The sequence below is a fragment of the Haemaphysalis longicornis genome, unplaced genomic scaffold, assembly GCF_048455015.1.
Source record: "Haemaphysalis longicornis isolate Haplotype H1 unplaced genomic scaffold, Haemaphysalis longicornis Haplotype H1 scaffold_2, whole genome shotgun sequence".
Classification (NCBI taxonomy): domain Eukaryota; kingdom Metazoa; phylum Arthropoda; class Arachnida; order Ixodida; family Ixodidae; genus Haemaphysalis; species Haemaphysalis longicornis.
In genome coordinates, this window is record NW_027526295.1 from 229,386,210 (window position 1) to 229,408,278 (window position 22,069).

A 22,069-nucleotide genomic window follows, 5' to 3' on the forward strand; every position below is an offset into this window, starting at 1 on the left:
GATGCTGCTTGAAATGGTGAAAGGGTTGCTCAGGGCCATGAGTAGGGAGAGGCAGTCTGTATATATGTGCAACGGGGAAGTGGGTGTGTTACATAAGAAATACTGGATTAGTTGGTTCAGGGCTATTGTTTCAGCATTGAAAGAACTAGTGGGGGAAACCAAGCGGTATCTTTGGACGGCTTGTATGGTGTCCAGTTCTGAAAAAACGACAAATGCAGCGCCAGCAGACGTGGAAGTGTGGGAGCCATCTGTATACGCATGCAGTCCCGGTCGTGACATGATGTGAGGTACCTGTTGGACGCTCAAGCGCTGGAAGGGAATGCTAATTCGTCGTGCCGGATGAATTGAAGATAAGTCAATGGGAAAGTCAATTTCAGACGGGTTAACTGTAAGTGTGTGAAACATAATGGTTTGCTTCCGGTGGAACAGAAGGAATAATCGAGTTTGAATATCCAGGTGAATGCTCAGCGGCGGAACATTTGCAATCACCTCGAGGGCAGCAGTGCGAGTGGTGGTGTATGCTCCTGTAACGGCAAATAAAGGAGATCTCATTAGAGAATGCACACGAGCCTTCAAGCTGTCGTGTTGGTGTGTGTACCACCACGCAGGAGCTGCATATGTTGCCACAGGCAGTACAACGTGTAGATAAAGTTGTCGCAAGTGATCTCTGTTCATGTAAGTATGCATTCGGGCAAATTTCGTTAAGGCCGCCGTCATTTTTTCCATACGTTCTTTCAAATAATTTGTATGAGCCACAAATGTCAAGTGACGATCAAATATGACACCTAATATTTTTAGTTCGGTGACGTGCTTAATACTGACCCCGCCCAGTCTCACGGTAGGCTTACGTATCGCTCCTCGCTCCCCACGGGATACGAGCAGACAGGCACATTTTGCGGGATTCAGTACCAACTTGACACCTTGACACCATCGATGTACTCTTTTCAACGCCTCCTCCGCAATGCCTTCCAATTGTCTTCTCATACGACCCTTTATTAGAATTATGGTGTCATCAGCGTATGCCTGTATGTACGCATCTTCTGGCATTTCCAATTTGAGTAAACCATACAGACAGGCATTCCACAGCAAAGGACTCAGTGGAGATCCTTGAGGGCTGCCTTTTGTTGTCATTGCCTGTATCTCTCCCGAAAACGTCTTGTAATGAACTGTACGGCCTTTCAAAAACGACGACAGAAGATTGTAAATGTTGGAAGGGCAGTTATGAGTTCGAAAGAAATAAAGCAGAGCAGGATGCCAGATGGAATCAAAAGCCCCTTCAAAGTCGAGAGAGAGGATGAACGCAAGACTTCCCTCATCTCTACACTGCTGCAGCTGTAATCGAAGGGCATATAGAGCAGAAGTGGAGCTTTGTCCTTGAGTAAATCCGTATTGATTGGGGTGGAGGAGATGCGCCCGGTGCATGAAAAAATAAAGACGTGCATTTAGCATCCGTTCCAAGACTTTGCCAAAAATGGAGGAGATGCAAATTGTCCTATATGATTTTGGTTCTTGCGGAGGACGACCAGGCTTCAGGAGAAAGGTAACCCTGGCTTTCTTCCAGTGCGGTGGGAAGTGGCCGAGGTGTAAAGCACCATTAAATATCAAAAGCAAAAACGGACATGCAAAAAGAAATAACAGTTGCATCATGTAGGTCGTGATACAATCAAGTCCTGCAGCAGCGTTAGGGTTCAAATCTCTGATTGCCTTTTGAAGTTCCCTAATGGTGAAATCATCATCGTCGGTCGGCGTTGCATACGTGTTTCTGGTAACGAATATTCTTAAGGCACGATGTGCGAGCGTGTCATTCTGAGTTAAGTCAGTTGGCAGGAGGCGCTCCAGAAGAAGACCTGCAGACTCCAATGTGTTGGTAGTTAGGTCGTCGTTGGAAGTCAAGAGGGCCGGAAGTGCCGATTGGGAGGAGCATTTTTGAAATGCAGTGGTGAAAGGGAGGCCGAAGATGTTTTTTCTTGATGCCATTGTGCAATTTCTTCGAATGGCAATTTCTTTAGCTTGTTCTATTCTGCATCTATATCTGGCCAGAGACCTATAATAGATAAAACGGAGATCATTTCTCAATAGCGGATCGCGGCATCTTTGATATCTTCGGCGTAGTGTGCGAACAGTAGATCTTTCTTTGGCTAGTTCATCAGTCCACCAAATATTGCCGTTAAAATTTGTAGGTGCACGTTCATGTTTTTGTTTTAACCTAAGAAATTTTTTAAAGAAACAGTCTAAAGTATTGTCGAGTAAGTCCGGTGACGCCACGTGGTGTGGGTTCAAGTCGTTAAGCCAAGGGTCCTCAACGAGCTCTTCCACGAGTCGTCTTGCTCCAGTCTTGGTCAGGCGTTTCTGTCGGGAAAGAGAAGACGATCGAAGGCCAAACTCGATATATCTGTGTTCCGAAAGTGTAGGGGTGTCTCGAACCTTCCAGAAGGTTTCCCTTGTCCAGATAGGTCCAGCAACTAAAGTGATGTCAATCCAGGTATCAGCATATGGCGTTGCATATGTCGGTATGGAGCTGGAGTCGTTCAAAAGCAGTAAATGCCGAGCGTGAATAAATTTCGCTAGCTCATCTCCACGGCTGTTCAAAACGGTGCCACCCCATAGTGGATTTCTTGAGTTAAAGTCTCCGGCGATTGCAACGTTTACCATAGGATGACTGTCTAAAATTCCTTCTACTGATGTTAATATATAAGAAAGGGGTACCGATGGTGCTGCATAAACTCCTATCAATAGCAACGCCAGCTTGTCAGTTTGCAGCTGCAGAGCCACGATGTATGGGGAGATGGAAATAGGGAACACGAACGATTGTTACATATTGTGGAGGAGTGATGCGAAGCGGATATATCTAGTTCTCCTCGAGCCTCATCGAAGCACCCACGGCCTAACGTGCGAGTACCGATTTCCCATAAGTCGCCTAACTTTGCCCTCACTGTGACGCAAATATTTCAGCAAGCCAGTATTGAGGAGTAGCGACAAGTGGCCCAACGACACGCCCGCGGCTGAAGCGCTTTCTAAGACGCAAGTTACACCTCTGAAAGATGTATGCCAATATATCTTTAGATCACGAAGTTACTGCGCCTCCCAACTAGCAGGCTGTGGTCACCTACAACAGCTTCACCCCGCCTTGATGAAGGGAACACTGATCTGATTGTTCTCCATCTACATATTGTGGAGGAGTGATGCGAAGCGGATATATCTATTTCTCCTCGAGCCTCTTCCAAGTACCCACGGCCTGACGTGCGAGTACCGATTTCCCAGAGGTCGCCTACCTTTGCCCTCACTGTGACGCAAATATTTCAGCAAGCCAGTATTGAGGAGTAGCGACATGTTCTAACCTCGCTCACCTCGAGCCACATCTTCATCCTCACCCGGCACATGTCCATCCCGTGGGATTGTCCGCCGCCACTATTGCCGGGTTCCCACAGGGTGTAGGACAGGTCATTAACGTATGCCACTATATAGAACGCACGAAGAGGGGTGGGTGAAACCCATGATATGATCTGTACACGGCTTCACGCGGTTACAAACTAATCAATGCCCTTAAGTCTGCTTACGTGCTTTGAAGACGAAGGCCTGGCGGCAATTATTAACAACTTCTGCACTCCTGCATCGTATTTCCGGCTCTTTTTTTATTTGCCTCTGCATATTTGGGTCAAAATGCTTCGACTGGCTCCTTATCTGCTACACTGTGTTACGCCTCCTTCTTCGCTTTAATTTATCTTACGGCGCGGATTACGTAAGCAAGCACACGGGCACACGCCACTGCGTCCCTGGAGTCAGGGTTCTGCGCAGCTGGTGTGCATCTGTTCTACTGACGCACCATCATATTCAGGTACCAAGTGGCACACCCTATTCTACAATTTCTGCAATTCAAATTCGCAGTTTTGCGAAGTTTGTGAAGCGGGCACACAAGCCCTTCAGAGCTCCCAATTACGGACCAATCGCCCAACTTGACATGTACGAAGAAGAAAGGAACAATGACAACGTTTTTTCTACCGCTCGCAGTGGGCCGGGATTCCGCAGGCACAGCTCCTTTCACTATTAGATGCCTTGTTGGTTTGTACCGGTCTTCGGTGATGTCCGTAAGAAATGTGTTTGTTGATGTGAAACCAGGCAACAAAGAGCTAAGATAACACAGTGGCAGCGCATTGGGCTCGGTTCAACTCCAGGCGGATGGCACGTGTTGTTTATTTATTTGTTTAGCGGGAGCTGTTTTCTTGATCGGACAACTACAACAACAATGGTTTTTCGCAAAAGGGGGCTTTTACTCTTAACAATCGCCGCAGGTGGGCTTCACCACAGCACTACAGGATGAGCAATCATCGTGACCAAATGTGCAAGTTAGGCGGATGACGAGGCACAGCATTTTTTTTTGCGATAGTATGCCCTTTGGCATAAAGTCTTAGAGGTACTAGTTGGCACCCGTTTCCCGGAGGAAATCCAGAAGACAGCGGTGGTGGGGCCCCCACAGCCATCGTTGCAGATCAGGAGGTCTCCCGGGATGCAGGCCTGTGCCGCGAAGGTGTCTGGATCTCGCTGCACTCAGGGAAGGGCATGCGATTAGAGAAAAATATGGTATGCATAGCGCTGTTGCCACAGCGCAGATAGTATGCAGTGCAATGTAGCGCTTTTTATTTTTTCAATGTAACGCATTTTATAGTTTGCTGTAATCGCATGTTGAGCCTCGTCATTCAGTTGGGCTAGTTGGTGTTGATTAAGTAGCGCTTGAAACAGGACGAACACCGTGAGGTCAGACATGATGGCGCTATAGCTCGCAACAGTTTTACATTTAAAAAAAAACTCATTGAACACCTAAGTTAATGCATTCGAGAAGAAAATAAATTCCTTTTCATGTAATCTTATGTTTATCGAACCGTAATCCTGTAACCATTGTAACCATTGTAACCATTGTAAGCGACAAGTGTAACGACGGGGGGGGGGGGGGGGGGCAGTGGGTGTCGCTTCGCGCCCTTGCCACAGCGCTTTTCTGCGGCTCATCCTACCTTCAGAGAACCCCAAAGCGACGGCCCCAACCCCAGAACACATGCATTTGCATGGCGCTACCCCGTTGTTCCAAAGCGATGCCCCGTCGTTCTAGAGAATTCGGCCCCTGGGCACGTGTTCATTTTGAAAATATATTTGTGCTTATGTGTAATAAAAACAGTTGCGAGTTAGCGCCGTCGTGCGTGTCTCCTCTGCTTTCGTCCTGTTTCAAGCGCTACTTAATGATGCCTCATCATTCCCCAAATTTGCACATTTGGTGACTATGAATGGTCGTTCTGCAGCGTTGTGGTGAAGCCCACCTGCGACGATTTTTAAGATTGTTCGCCTTAAGGTATATTGCAGATTCAGTCGCAGTCAATACACTGCTGTATAGTTGTCAAACGTGTTCAGTGCTACGTGCTTTAATGCACGCCATTAATCAATTAATAACTAATAATTCAATATATAATAAGTAATCAATAACTGATTGATTGATTGATTGATTGATTGATTGATTGATTGATTGATTGATTGATTGATTGATTGATTGATTGATTGATTGATTGATTGATCGATCGATCGATCGATCGATTGATTGCAGGGTTTGTAGCTCCGACGCAACGCAGGTGATGAGGCGCGCCGTAGTGAAGGGCTCCGGATTAATTTTGAACACCTGGGGATCTTAAACGTGCGCCGAAATCTCGAACACACGGGCGTTTTTTTTTATTTTCGTTTCCATCAGAAAAGCGGCCTCCGCGGCCAGGAATGGAACCCGCGTCATTTGTTGTGATATGCCTGCTTTAACCTCACTTTTGTACTTGTAACCTGAAGTATCGCCTCTACTGTTGATGTGTCAAGCAAATATTTCCACGAATGCCTTTCACGCCTTCCTATCAGGCCAATTTTCAGTGCAGATAATGTCGTACAAACAGATTGGCCCTTTAGTTCACTAACCCCATCGTTTGCGGCCTTAATTTGCGTACATTGCCATTACATTAACTTGCAGTTGCTACTCGCCATTTACAAATGCAAAAATATTTGCTGTACAGTTGCTGTGAGATTTAATTGACATTTTCACAACAGCTTTTTAGCACTTTTTCAGGGAAAAGAAATATGTTGAGAAATCTTAGTTGCGACGGTTAATTTTCCTCGCTAAGAGTGCACGGTGTTTTTTTCGGTCGCTAAGACAGTGCTTTACGCAGCTGTTTTATGGAATAACAACACACAATTGTTTATGAATAAAACTGGCGTTGTTTACACCTTGTCAACTGAGAAAATGTGCGCGAAAAGGGCGAATTATGCTGATGAGTTAAGAGTTCTTTCTTATTCCTAATTAATCTCATTTTTTCCCTACACTTCCTTTAACCCTTATTGAGGATCCATTGATTTTTTTATGCAGTGAGGTCCCTTTTAATGGAGGTAGGCATCGAGAGGCAAACATTCCCCTCTTTTGTCAAAGTGGCCTTCACTGCCATATTTTACATACGGTCGGCTGTCATTTACAGAAATGATACAATTCAGCAGCACCACAAAGGCTATCCCATCACTAGGTAACCTCGTGCTTGATCTGAAAAACAGGGTGTAGCCCCATGGTGTAAGCGCTGATGTACTGAACAAGTTCACAGCCTCACCACCGTTCTAAAACTGCTATTCTTTCAAACAACTTATAACAAGCATAAACATCTCATAACTCTTAAGCTATCTGAAGCTTAGGAGAAATTGACGCACGTACTTCCCCTTTCCCATGCCACATTTCATTGCCACCAAAAACAGTATTGAGAACATGTTATCAAGTTTGGGAAAATTAAAATGAGAACATTGAAAGCACCGAAAACTTCCAGAATTTTTGGGCACATATTGCCGTTAGCAGTACTCATCGTGCGCAGACACTTTTTTTCTCACCTGCGTGCGAGTGCGCATGCGTCATTTGTAGCGGGGCGTAGAAAAATATTTCATACTCATTTACGGCAGAAGCAGGGGGGAAAAGAAAGGGAGGAATTCCAGCCTACATTACTTGCTTATAATCTACGATATCATAATTTGTCGTCGAGCAAAGGCCGAAAGAACTGCGGAAGGTGTCTTCAGGGTGCTTCATGCACGATGCTGAAAGACATTCCTGCTCCAACACCTTGTCCAGCACACTTCTGTCAAACTTTCAACAATATACGTTACCGCTAACACGGGTGCTTTTCACTAGATCTCCTTATTTTTACTTAGGTGACGCGTATACTTTCTGCTCTTACTAGAACAGGAAATGCAGGCCCAAAAGAGATGCGGGTTTCTGAGCCGAGCGTTTCTTTGTGTCAGTGCAACAAGAAAGAACAACCATGATCGAAATTCGAGCACAATACGCATCACAGTGTTTTAAACTTCTTGGTGGGTGAATGCGCGTGACAACCAGGATTCTTTTACCAGAATTTTTACAAGTATATGCATTTATGCATTAAGGTACATAGGTAAATCAAATTCCTCGAGTGTCCTACCGCTGGGCACACCACTGCATGCTCTGTCCGTACCTTTCCCCTTCTTTTTCTATTTTAATCTTTTTCCTCGTTGTTCCCCTTTCCCCCGTGCAGGATAGCATACTAGCCCGTAGCCTGGTTAACATTCCTGCCTTTCCTTTACTGTTTCTCTCTCTCTCTCCTCGAGTGCCGTAAGTCTGCTTAAAGCTTTGATCGCAAAAGCCAGATGGTACTTATTGTAACTTGTTTAGTGCCACATCATATTTGTATTTGTTTCTTAATCCGCTATCGTTTCTTTGTCTTTTGCTGCGAATTACTTCAACCTGTTTTATCTGTGCTACACCGTGTGCGCGTCTATTTCTTCGCTTTTCTTCTTCGTTTTACGGTGCGAATTACACGAGCAAGCAGTATAATGTTCTGAAGTGAGACTAACGTCGGTAAGAATTATCCAGGGGCTAATTTTATGGCGAGAGCATAAGCTGCTGCATTCAGGGAAAATGCATCATTGTTGTTGTTAAAGCGAAGCTTTATTGGCCTCAATGATGGTGTTGTACACCAATACGCTTTGCAGGAAAGCCACCTTTCTCTGACGATGATGATGATGATTGAACGTGTGAAGTGAAAGAAAAAAATGAAGGAAGCCTACACTAACGTGTAAGACATGAAGGTGGCGAAGTTGTACGCAACCTTCACGACCATGACGAAGGTTTAAGTCCAAGATTGCCACTGATTTGCTTCTTCTTTCCTATCGCAACTACCTTTACTCCATCAGTGTTGCAATGAGTGTGAGCTTCTTTCACTTTTTGAAAGTGATAATCATTAGACATCACCTTGGAGGGGCGTACGTACGCTACGACATGTCTTTCTCATTCCGAGCACGTTTTGCCTCGAATAGGACGAATGCTGGAGTTTATTCACTTTACAGTCTTGGCCAATATCCTTAAGTGGGCATGCTTGGATTGACGAACGTGCACCGGGGACGCTGGAAGGTCGCCGCGAGGCATGCACACACGAGCGGTCGGCATTTTCCTGTTTTTCAACTGCCGGGCGGTCGCCACAATTTTGGTCAGTCTCGCAAAGTGGGCATGCTTGGCTTGGTAAACGAGCGCAGAGTACGCTCGGCGGTCGTCATGACGCATGCACGCACGAGCGCTCGGCATTTTCTTGTTTTTTTTTTTCCGCGTGGTTGCCGCAATCTTGTCCAATCTCCCTAGGTTGGTATGGTTGGCTTGACAAACGTGTGCAGGGGATGCTTGGAGGTCCTATGTAGGCACGCACACACGATCGCTAGGCATTTCCTTGGTTTTGTTAACTGCCGGGCGGTCGCCGCGAGGCCCGCGCTCACGTGCGCGCGCCCGGCAATTTATTGGTATTTTTAACCGCGGACACAAAAAATTACGATTTGCTAAACAACTTCGCTCTTTAAAAAACAACTTTCGTGGCCGGAATCGAACCTGGGTCGCTGGCGTTATCAAGCAGGCGTCTATCCGATTGCTCCATTTCGACAAGGCCGAAGCGGCTTGGAACGAAACCAAAGAATCCGTCGCGAGAAGAATGGCGTTGCTCTGCGTGCTGTAAGGCTCTTAGCCATAAGACCTTAGGCCTAAGTTCCCATTTTGAAGTTTAGGACGCTAGACCTAACGCCACATCTTGGGGTTTAACAGCTCAAACCGGTACCCACTCAAACACTTGCTCACTAACGCCAAGAAGAAGGTACCGATTCGCGCCATACACACCAAAACCCAAAGGTTTGGCCTACGGAGTGCACACCCTAGGGTCGCTGTGGGTATTCTAGAAAAGCATACCCCCAGAGTAGAACATGCTCGCAGTGTAGGATTTCCCAACCAAAGAACCCATCACAACTAAGCTTCGTGTTCAAGAATCGTCACCGTTTGACGGAGAATGCATGATTTTTTTAGTGATTGTAGTGTGGGATTGCCCAACCAAAGAATCCATAACGACAAAGCTTCCCGTTCAAGAATCACCATTTGGCGGAGTATGCGTGCTTTTTTTTTTTTTGTTGCTACTGTTTTTGTCAAGAAAATGGTCGCCGCTTTAAAGAGTGAATAAAGGCACACTTTTGATGCCATGGGGTCGAACGCGGGCCTCCACAGCAGCAGCCCAGTGCTCTACCACTGAGCTATGTAGCGCATTGCCAGGTTGTGGGACAAACGTTGTTGTCGTTGTGTTGTTCCCTTCTTTGTCCACATACTCACTTGGGATATTGGCCAGGAATCGGGATATTTGTGGGGCCAATGTGCCCGTTTCACAAACAAAGCTTGATTGATTGATTGTAAGGTTTAACGCGCCGACGCGACGCAGGCGATGAGGCGCGCCATAGTGGAGTGCTCCGGATTAATTTTGACCCCCTGGCTATCTCGAACATGCGCCGAAATCTCGTACACACAGGCGTTTTCTCTATTCGCCTCCATCAGAAAAGCGGCCCCCGCGGCCGGGAAACGAACCCGCGACCTCGTGCTCAGCAGCGCAATGCCTTAGCCACTGGGCCACCGCGGAGGGTCAAAATTCACAAAGCTACTAATTAGAAACATAAAAGTTTTAGAATAGTCCGTGTCTCGCGACGCCTAACGTGATGGTACCAGCGTAGAACGGGTGCACACCAGCTGCACAGAACCCAGAGACTAACGAAGATAGGGTGTGTGCCAGTCTGCTTGCTTATGTAATTCACGATTTGAGATGAAATGAAAACGAAGAAACCGAGGCAAACATGGTGTAACAGAAAAGAAGAACCGCTCTAAGTAAGTTGCGCCAAAAAAATAAGAAAGAAAACTAAAGAATAATAGAATAATACGATGTACCAGTAAAGAAGTTGTTAATAAGTATCGACAGGCTTTTGCCTTCAAAGCACGTAAGCAGACTTGAGCACCCCGAGTAATTTTTAAAGCATCATCTTCGCGTACAAACGAACTGTTGATTGTCGAAGCAGTGTAAGTAAGACAGGTGGCATTTCGGCGAGCACCGATACCACTAAAATTCTGTCCTTGCGAAGGAAGTGAATTATTTTTTTGACAGCGGGATTTTCATATAACGTCCCCTCATGTGCCTTTGACATGAATTCGTTCAGCTGATGACAGTAAAACTTTCACGGAAAGGATCTTACGATGAACGAAGAAGCGTGGTGGGTGCCCCGGGCCAACCATAATGAAGCCCCAGTAAAGTGCTTGGCGGTGCCCTAGTTGCTGACGCAAAAGGAAAACATTGCACGAAGCTGAAATTTCTTATTGTTACACTGCATCTCGGAAAAAAGGGAAAAAGTAGTACCAATTCTCTGTATAAATCAGGTCGCGAATGAAAAATACAAACTCTCTCTAAACATCGACCTACGGCTGACGTTCGTTCTCGAGAGAACCACCTGATTTCAAACTTGAATATTTTTGACGTCATCGTTAACCCTGCGTCAGACATCCAGCGTTTCAAGCGCTATGAACACACGTCAAATGACGTCTGGAATACTTCTCGGAAATAGGCGAGGCTTAAAAATCAAGCACAGTTTTTATATATCGAAACACCTGTATAGAAATCGCGAGCGCCGTTTGCGAAGCTTTAGATCCTTTATTCCAGCTTTCTCTTCACCATCCGCGGCTGCTTGTTCAATCTTTTCTTGAGACCTTTCAGGATAACGCGTCCTTCGATTCCAGTTTTGATAGGAGACATCCGCTTCACATACTCTACAAGAATTTCGTACTCCACCGGACCTTGATGGGAGAAAAAACAAAACAGAAAGCAACTTAAGACTCTCCGCCGCTCTTTACTATAGTGCGTCGAGAAATATGTACGCAATGCGAAGAAATTTCACAGAGGAGATACGAAGTGTAAATATGAAACCATGTCAAAAGTGTTATACGACAATTCTACGCTTACTTAGAAAACATCACGGGGCCAAATTTAACGCGTATTCTTTACTCCACGCCTGCATACATTCAATGTGTGGGTGGCGTACGTTTTAAGTACTATTCATGGCATTTTGTTTTTGGCACGGAACTCTTGAAGTAGTGCTGACAGCAAAGTTCGATTGCTATAAACTGACCGGGTTCGCTTCATAAAAATGGCGAGAAACCGTGCTGCAATTATTGGCGCCATGCATGGCTCGGAACCCATTTTAAATTGATATTGATCGCCGCGGTCTCGATTGGTTGGAAATAATCTCCAGTCAATCTGTGACGACAGATGGACGACGGTGCATGACGTAGGAGCTTCCAGCGGCTAAAACTCGAAGTGGCCTGCGCCTTCTCCTTCAGCGAAGTGCAGATTAGTCATGTAGGGAACCAGGAGGCTGGCGCAACGGAAAACAAAAAACAAAAATTGAAATTTTGGCGCGCATTATGGAGTTTTTTGGTTCCTTTTTGCGCCTTTACCTCTACGCCCAATGCACCCATGATCAGTTTGAGTCCTGTTGTATGCGGCGGGAGTAATTCCTTTATTTCGGCTGGGAGGTTCAGGCCATAGGTGGTCGTGAAAAGTGGTCTGGGGTTCCTTTCAAGCCCTGTCAACGTAAGCTAGCCTCAGTTAAATAGAAAAAAGTCACGTGCGAAAACAACCCCCCCCCCCCCGTCCACCTGAAGCTGGCAGCCGGAAGTTATCACGTCGGTCGATTTGAGCCCCATGACAGGGACACAGGTGAGCATAAAACCGCACAAAATTCGGCGTCAGTGTCCTTCGTTACATTTAGAAGCCCAAAGTTACATCATTTACTCCTGGAAGATAAAAGCTTGTTTTTTGGTTTGAAAGGTATTTAGGCTGCACGCTATGAACTGTACCTGCCAATATTGTCACGAAGCCAAAGATGATGCAGTTGGCTTAAACGAAAAATTACGCCCACCTCCCCTCGCGGGAACCCTGGTGTGATGCGACGCTGAAGGGGGTTTCATTGTGCGTTTCCGTTGGGTCGATTACTCGAACTGCGTGAGCAATCGTCGGGTAATGCGAGAGAGAGAGAGAGAGAGAGAGAGAGAGAGAGAGAGAGAGAGAGAGAGAGAGAGAGAGAGAAAGAGAAAGAGCAAGCGTAGCGCGGACGACCGTCGACTGAGAGACCGGCCGGAGCGCGGCACTCCGCTTATATTCGCAGCGCGCCCGAAGGAGAGGAGACCGCGGAGAGAGAGGGCGCTATCGGAGAGAGGAGAGGGGGTGAGCGGAGACGCAGCTGTGCGGACGCGGACACCGACGACGACGGACGCAGGACAGGGCCGCCGGCAAGAGATGCTCCTCTCAGCGTCGCATCTAAAAACAAGTTTATTGGAACGAACTTGTGCTCCCCTAACAACTCACAAATTACACAGGCCGCGAAGCAGCAGTCAAGAAAGTGACGTGCGCAGGCGCGTGTCGGCGAATTGAATACCACGGCGTACGCTCTGCGGGCCTTTATCTTTCGGCGCGAGGGTTTCTTGTCCTGCGTTCTTTCCAACGTGTAGTCATTTTTCGCGCTTACTTCCAAAATGTATCACCAACTCGCCCAACTTTCAATTGTGTTTCTCGAACTGTCGAATTGCATCCAGAACACTGTAGATCAAAGAACATTATTCTAGGCTGGTGACGTTAGTTCAAAACAATCTCCCTATCAAAGGCGATAACACATGAAGAATAAAAATAAAGAATGGAACACGCGCCTGACTTGGTCCACAGATAACGCCGATAACACAGCCTGGCGCAGCCGGTCGGCAAAACCAAAACATAAACAAACCCAGCACATGTTACGCGGGATTATTGTGATTAATCAGAGGTGCTGCACGACCATCCCACGCGATTGGTGAGACACAGGTAGCGCATGGTGGCGTCCTGAGGACATTATGACTAAATCGCAGTGAATTATACGATTGTTACAGCACGTTTTACTGCGATAATATTGTAGCGTAAATGTAATGACTCGTCAACAGTAAGGAGTTATTTATTTTAAAAAGGGGTTAGAAATCCTCTGGCAGTCCAATAGGGACGCTGTCACAGTTGAGAAGGAAAATAAGTGCTCAAAAAAAAAAAAAAAAAACACGAGAGAGAGAGAGAACGTCCCTTTCTTCGTCAAGCCGGGGTGGGTAGGCACACACCCGCTCTCGCGCGAACGAAAGATTGACGGCACCGCCACTCTGCGCTGCCGTCGGATTACTGGAGTGTGGTAATATTTACATTAAGATATTCAATTTATATTGCTATTTGAAGCCATCCTAAAGACATTCCTTGTGTGTAGTATACTGTATGCTCGTCGATAGGCCCATATCCGGGAGCGTTGGAATACAATTATTCATAAACCATCAAAACTGATTTAACAAAACTCGCGTGCTAGAATACCGATGACGATCCACAAGTTGAGGATGGGTGTTCACACGAGGTGATTTCACGGGTTAGTCCCTCCGCGTTACAAAACCGGTGATTCTCACGCCTCTCTCCCACTCTTCCCTCTAGCATCCTTCCACTCGTTTCCATAGCGACGGCGTCGGACATGCGCTCCCGTTCGCGACAGAACAGTGGCAGCCATCATCAGGCGGGAGCGTGCCATTAACTGCCAGCTATACCGTAATATTTACAGGCACCTATACGAACCGAAAATGTGAAAAACAGCTGCAGCTGATGCGATTATGTGACAACATTGCTACGACATAGTTGTGACTTTGCCGGGCTTTGATGCGACTTTGCTCTGCGATGTGAATTAAAATGCCGCAAAGTAGTTACTCGGCAGTCTAATGTGCACCAGAAGCCATCGGAATCGATTTCACGGCAATTTTGCCGGGTGTGCGTTTTTTTAAGCGAAGGCTTTCTTTGTGGGACCGATGGCCTCCTGTCACGAAACTGATGAATTTCCACATAAACCGGTTGGTCGAGCGAAAAGCTCGGATAAGGTCTCCTGGCACAATTCGCGTACGTGAAACCGGGTTTCCATTGTGTCAAAACGCTTACGAGAAAATATCGAAAAGGAACTGCTCTAGATAGACAACACAACCATCAATCATGAAGAAGGAGTACAATAGTACACCTTTATCTTATAAACCACGTATCGGCGTACATTTAGATCGTTCGTAGATGTGCGTCTACTTAGTGCGCGAAAAACCGTCGCATGGGTTCGTTCTTCGTTTGCGATTTGGGTCTTTGAAGGTTTAAGGATCAATTGGACAAACTTTCAGCGAAGGTTGGACGCACTTTTAGCGAAGGTTCTGACGCACTTTTTACGCAGTTTTGGTGTGAGAAAGCTTTCGCACTTCTCTCAGTTTTCTTTAGGAAGAGATGGTAAAGTTTTTTTTTTTTTTTTGTTATGACTGAACCTTCTCCTCCGTCTTTCGAAAGCGTAGAGTGATTCTTACCGGTGTAAATACTAGCGTATATGCGCACTCTATGTTCATCGACACTGCAACGGCCCTCTCCCACGCTGTCGCGGGGCAGCCGCGCACATCCTCGTTACGATAGTGTAAAGCTTGATAGAAGGAAACAGGACGCAATCTCTCGATATGGGTCAACGACAAAGTGCCTCTGTAAAAAGTAACACCGCTCTTCCAAGCGAAGGGGCTCTAGCAGCGTTCTATCTCAGTGCATCAGCCGTCATCCAGAGTGTCGGCGCCACACCGGACGTCTGTTTGTGTTCTTACGACAAACCAGTTAATTGCGACGTTCAGTAGAAATCAGAAGGAAAATTGCGAGGCTGCCGAAACTTACAAAACATTGTAGTACGCAGTGGAAGCATTTGCTGTATTTGTGTTATGACTCTCAACTGCACAACAAGACATATAAAGGGAACATGCCTCACTTGGGTTCCCTTTATTGTTCTTTGTTTGAACTGCTGCTCAGCTTTGCCAAGTTCTTATGACATTCCGAAAGCTCAATATGAGGGTACATATTCGCCTTTAAAGGGACATTGAAATGCCTAGTAGACATTAACATGTCGCCTTACCGAATTGTCCTATAAGGTTCCAAGAAGGTATTCTGATTTTTTTAGACTGATTTAGCCGTATATTTCAAAGACGAATGCACACTCGGAAGTGCTGTTTCTGTGATAGCTGTCGTCAGCTATAAAAACACAGTAGCAAAGTGAAGGGCAAATTAATGGAATTGCTGGCGCGTTTAACCCCAACAACTTGCGCGTTAACAAATAAGAAGTCGATGACTAACTCTGAGTTCGGTGAAAAGTGGAATTCCGAAGGTTAACTGGAAGAGCGGGAAATAAAAATCGGCTTCGAATCTGCTTATGTCGCTCCAAATGTCGTCGAAGGACGATAGTCTTTCCCCGCCGCTGCGACCTAAATGCCTCTCTTCTTTTTCCCGCCCATTTTTCATGCTTGTCCCCTTCCGTCTCGCTCCTCCCACGATAGACACGGTGGAGGTTTCCTCCAGTCAATTAAATGTTAACGCGTTCCACTGCCCGCCTGCCGTCTACTGGAACCTTTCATTACTGGACTTCTCGGAATGCCGCCACGAGGCGCGAGCGCTTGTATTTTTGGGTCAGAACTCGTTTTCAATGTGTATGTTTTATTGAGAAGCTCGGACCTACAGGACCAGCAAAACTTCATCCAGTGGGTCACCAGAGCAGCGAAAGCACGCGAATACCTGGACTGAGGCGGCCGCCCATCTGCTCTAAATTTGCAAATTAAACGTTTATTCCTCCTTCTTCTCCTCCTCCTACCGCGAAAACTAAGCAGACTTGTATTAAAAGAACACTGCAAATACCTATTACGTTTTGATGTTTGGCCTCGAATCAGCCTGATGGTTTTTTTTTGCTGTGCAACGTTGATAAGTATGAAGCACGTTTCCAGAATTAGTGGTTCGAAAAAGGTTTGCCTATATAAACTTCTCATTCAAGTATTCCTTTGACTTTTGGGTGGAAGGCTGAGTCGATCGAGGGACAAACACAGACAGACAGACAGACAGACAGACAGACAGACAGACAGACAGACAGACAGACAGACAGACAGACAGACAGACAGACAGACAGACAGACAGACCAGAATTTTCGGGATTAATTAGCAGAAGACTGTCGTCTTTAAAAAGTACTGAAATTGGCCGCTAAGACAACTTCATCATTACGCCGAGTTTCAGTTACTTGTCGTAATTTGGTTGAGAGTGAAGTTGCAGACGTTATAGAATTACTATCTGATGTCAATACATGATCGACAACTGAGGACACTGAGTGTTTAAACTGGGCTACAATATAAGGGATTCGAAGAGATGTGGGACACTTATTGTACGATTTGTAAGCGGCCAGATACGACAGAACACGTATTCATTTAGAGAATTTCTACAGCGAACTCCGGCTACGCCTCAACTGCTGTGACGTATCAGCCCGACTGCACCGCCAAGGCCGCTGCGCCTCCCCGCCTGTTCCCACTGTGCCGAGCCTGAGGCGCTGGAGCACCTGATCTGCTCCTGCCCACAGTTTGCAGCCCAGCGAGGAGTGTTGCACACTTCGCGCTAGCGTCTTGGGCTGCCCCACCAGCGCCTGGAAGAGCTCCTCTTCCCGACGGGCCCTAACGGCGCCCGCCGTGACGTGCTCCGCCACCTCCTGGGCTACCTTGAGGCCGCCGGACTCACCTTAGACGGCAGACTGATGTAGGCGCCATTGATGCTGCTGCTTCGTTTTGCGTAGAGGCCTCACTCTTTCTTTTTCTAGCTTCCCTATCTCTTCTACCACACTCTTTCTCCTCTCTAATCTTTCATCCTCCCTCTATCATCTCCCCCCGCACTCGGTTGTATGCAGGTGAGCCCCCAGACGGGCTAAATAATATCCCCAGTGCATTTTCTTTCCTTTTTCCAACTGAATCACTTAGTAGTAGACCAATCCATGAAGATTTTCCGTTAGACCCATATGGCATTAGGTTTTTGCATATCGAGAATGAGGGTGGCATTCGAAACGACATCATGATGCTCGCGGGGCTTCATAGAATTTGGCGGACACGCATGGCGTGGCTCCATGGAGATGCGGATGCTCAACCGGCACGACAGTTTCTTCGCGAGAGTTTATCACTTGTTGTTGAATAGCTCAGAGTACAAGAGTCAGTGCCTGATTGTTTGGGGCCTCTTTAACCACTGCCTACTCTCAAGCAATTTTATAGCAACACCAGCCAGATGATCCGAATGGCGGCACTGTGTGAAATATTTTCTTGTACAGCTATGTGTTTGCTTCTCGTGATTGTGTCGAAGCCTGGCAATAAAAAGGGAGGAAATATATGATGAAGTTGTCTTGGGTGCCAATATATGATGGAGTTGAAATTGGGTGCCAATCTTGTTTTATCGAAAGTATTCCGAAATACATAATACAATTGGCCGCTAAGACGACTCTATCATTACGCCGTCTCATTTATTTGCCCTAATTAAGTAGTCCCCAAAGATGTAGTCCCCAAAGAAGTCCTTACAGAATTCCCGTCTGCTGGAAATACATGGGGTTTTAGAGAGGGAAGTGGACCGCCCTACGTTTGTCCGCTAGAATAAATGTCCATACTTGGGTACGAGTTAAGAATGGCAAAAGCTCATTTAGTGTATTAAGTCATGTCTCGTTAATATGGACCCCATTAATATGGACACCCCGCGATCGACGATATTTTCGGCGACCGGTTTCTCCCCATGCAATTCTAACCCGTTAATGTAGAAACCCGAAGTGCGGACTATGGACGGCTATGTTGGGAACGAAATGGACAAATACAGGCATTTTTGTCTTGTTTTTACGGACGCGGGAGTACAAAAAAAAATTAAATGACTTTTGACTCCCAGACGCCCCAGCGGGTACCAGGAATTTACCGTTGGCCGAGCATACAAAGCTTAAACACGCATTTATCACGGAACGCTCTCCCTTCCAGTGCCACCAAATTAAACGGAGAACATTTGTGATCAGCGAATAACACCTTACGGTAGTGATGACGGGGTGACACCCTTTCTCTATCAAACAAGATTTCCCGGTGCGGTATACGCCGAAAAGAGCAAGTCGCGACGCTCCCGACAAGATGCCACGACGAAAAAAAAATTAGCAGTGGCTTAGCTCGGCTATGTCAGGATATACGGAGCGTGAGCTAAGATTCAGCAATCCAATCCAATCCAATCCTGTCTAGTACGGTCCAGTCCAATCCAGTCCAGTCACTGCTCCTCGCGCATGCGCAGCACGGTTCTCCAGGAGCCAAGCGAAACGGCTATCAAGCGGCTCCGGCGTAGCGTCAGACTTGGCTACTACGCAACGGAGGCACACAGCTGGGCACGCACCGGCGCCAGTTCGTCTGCCGCGGCTATGACGTCACTCCGCTGGAATGAACAGACCGGCGCATGTGCAGACCCAATTCTCTAGACACCCGTATTCCAGTTGGATTCCAATCCAATCCAATGCAATCTAATTCAATCGAATCCAATCCAATCCAATCGAATGCTCTTCGCGCTTGCGCAGCACGGCCCTTCAGGGTCCACGCGAAACTGCTCAACCTCGGCCAGTGTAGCTCACGCTACAAAAGGTTTGTGGCAATATTCGCTGCGCATAAAAGGAGGGGCTGTAGGCTACTCTGGTCAGTTCGGTGGAGGCAATGAATGGGGTTCAAGTACTTCAAATAGCCGACGTCGTGCGCTTTCTGAACACCACAGTAGGATGGAAGGCATCAGTGCTAACCCACATCTCATTTTTTTGGGCTGAATAAACCGTGTTCTTTCCTGGAACAATTATTTCTTAATGTTTGTGTTTTTGACCTTGATTCGTTATTATGGATGACTCACATTATGGACGATTTTTCTGGAGAACGGAGGCGTCCATATTAATGTGACATTACAGTACCCCGCGGAAGCGACGGAGCCGGGTATCAACGCGCGCGCGTTTTGAAAGGACTTGTGCGACACGCATTTTCTGAAGTATTTTGTTTGGCGTCATGCAGTAGTTTCTAAGCAGACTAAGTGCGAGAAATGACCGAAACGACTCGTGTCCCGTTCAAAACCCTCGCAGTAACGGACTGTTTGCGGCGCACGCAGGAACAGCTGGCTACGGTGATGAGGCGCAGAGGCAACTTTTGTTGCCGTTCTTGAGTTGTACCCGAGTATAGTTCTTCAAGTTTTCTTGAGCTAATTAACTTAAAAGTATGCTCAATCGCAGGGCACAAACAAACGTGTTTTGTTTCGTCCACTGCCGGGAAGGCGCCCAGCTTTGCTGGTCATCGTCCTTCACAGATTGCAAGGACACTGAATTATCTCTTCTAGCGCCTATGGTGGATGGGGCAAGACTTCATCCTCTCATGGCATAGTCATAACTGGGGAATGACGCCGCAAACAATAGTTATGTACAGATATCTCTAATTTTCGAGAGTAAAAAATGCCCCTTTGTCCTTTACGCGCCCTCAAATAATGTGTTCTTGCCTTGGGTACCCGTAAAGGTCAGAAAAGGGCGAAGTGACGTCAAAGATAGAACAATTCATGACACTGTTTCGTGACGCGTGTAGGTCGGGATACCCTTTTTCGCGTTTTCAGGATTTGGAATTTTTATTTCACCGCAACTCTTATCCAGTATGTTCGAAAGCCCAGCTCTTCTACTCCCCATGGGAAATCCAGACGCGGCGGCCGATCAAATCGAAATCGGGTTTAGATAAGCGCAATTTTCTGAGTTGATAGTTTAGAAATAACCACTCGGAGGCAAATTTGAGACACGGTAAGAACGCGAACTCTCTGTCCCAATTGCATGCTCAACTTGTCTCTTACACCACTGCGTGCTACAGAAAGAGAATTTTAAGGCATAATGTTCGGTTCGGTGCTAATAACGTTGAAAGTGGCCATGACAACAAAATACAACTGTGTTCAGTTTGACAGAACTGACCTTAGGTAATTCACTAAGCTTCATGTTAGCCATAAAAGACGTAATTTTAACCCCAAAAATGCAAGATACAAAAATGACGCAATATGGGCAGGTGTGACCTAATATGGGCCAGAACTACTGCGCGCAAGTGACACGAACAAATGGAACAGGAAGCCCGCTACAATCACCCAGTCATGTCTCTTGGCGATGGATTCGTAGGTCGGCAGCCACCAATCACACAAGCAACATTCTTTGACGTCATAAAGAAACCACCGAAAAGAGGCTTTGGAGTCGCCACTGCCGCAAAACGTGTGGGTTCGAGTTAATTGGTCATCCGTGAACAGCAACTTTACGCGCGACCCCCCCCCCCCCCTTCCCCGCCACCCCGCCAATTTTGGTCACGTTTCGTCCATTTTTGTTTCACACCTAAAGGTGTCGGTCCTAGTTCCGACGCGAACTTCAAACAACTAATCGAGATATCAATGAAAACATATAAAGTAGCGGCCGACACCTTTAAGCGTGATAACAGTGTACTGTTATCGGGACAATGCAGTCTGAATGAACCAAACTTGCACTTCGTCTTCATGACCATTTGAGCCATTACAAACCATCATAGGCTGGAGTCTCCCCCATTTAAATTCACCGACCTTTTCTATAGTTCGCCCAAGTAGGCCTAAAATTTGTATTTAAAGCGAGGATTTCTGTCTCCCGGATGGCCTCGTTCATCGCGCAAAACTCACTGCAGGAAAGCGAATTTTACTCAATAGGTTTCACGAAACAATGGTTATTATTATAAGTGAAGGAACCTAAAGTACCTCAATAAAAAACGGCTCGGCTTAGCTGAGCTAACCTTGCATATGCAAAGCGAAAACTTGGCTTAGCCTGGTTAATTCTTGATGTCACTTGGTTAACCTTTCGTTTAGCTGTATTTCTTATACTATTCGTACGAAGCCTGCCGTGTGGTTGTGGTCCCGCTTCCTGGATTTTCTTAGCCTAGCGGCTCGCTCTGCTTCAGTCTTGATTGATCTATTATGAGGTTTAACGTGCTGACGGATAACAGGTGATGAGGTGCGCTGTAGTGGAGGGTTCCGGATTAATTTTGACTACATGGGGATCTTTAACGTGCGCCGAAATATCTAACACAAGGGGGCGTTTTCGCTTTTCGCCTCCATCAGAAAAGCGGCGGCCCTTTTCCTCAGTCTCGGGCAAGAATTGGCAGTGCAGGCACACGTAGTACGAAGGGAGAAGCACGAGTTGTACAGCCTGGCTGCCGACCCAGCGCCGGCGCATGCGCATCTCCTACTCATCCCAACCCCGCCCGACGCATGGCTGTCTGCCCTCGCGCGCTCGGACGCCTAGTCTGAGTGCGACCTGGTCGACAGGGCTCGGGCCCACAGAGCTGCGTTTCCATGGCTCAACCGTCTCTACTAAGCCTGGCCAGAAATAAAACGTGTTTCTCTCGCTCTCTCTCTCTCTCTCTCTTTCTTTCTCTATCTTTCTGTGCCAGCAGCTGAGGGAGGCTGCCTATCAGCTGAGTGGCCGCTTCCGCCGCAGCCGCCGCCGCTCACTTAAGCAGAACTGACTGAAAAGGGGGACTTGTGTGCAGCGTGCCCGGCTAGTCACATGATGCGCTGCAATGGGGTGTGGCGCAGCTGCGGTCAAATGAAGGTCAAATTGCGTACGACGATGAAACCGCTCGACGAGATTTGCAAAGCTTTGCTTTTAAAAACACTTCCCGTAGTCTGAATAAAACCTGGGTCTCTCCTGTTATGAAGCCGACGTCTATATATCCGATCGCTCGGTTATGCCACGGTCGAAGCAGTTTGGATTTTGGCTTTGACTCAGGTTGCATGGGAGAAAGCTTTGTGTTTCAATCATC

General features: G+C 46.8%; 1 protein-coding gene across 9 annotated transcripts in view; it reads right to left on the reverse strand.

Annotated features, from left to right (window-relative positions):
- Window positions 1-10,365: 10,365 nt before the first annotated feature.
- LOC144170057 (protein 5NUC-like) overlaps window positions 10,366-22,069 on the reverse strand; it is a 41,493-nt gene continuing 29,789 nt past the window's right edge. For all 9 annotated transcript variants that reach the window (XM_077699581.1, XM_077699583.1, XM_077699586.1 and 6 more), the window contains one exon: window positions 10,366-11,164. In XM_077699581.1, the coding sequence (XP_077555707.1) occupies window positions 11,022-11,164 (143 nt within the window). In that variant the 3' untranslated portion in view covers window positions 10,366-11,021. The remainder of the gene's footprint in view (window positions 11,165-22,069) is intronic.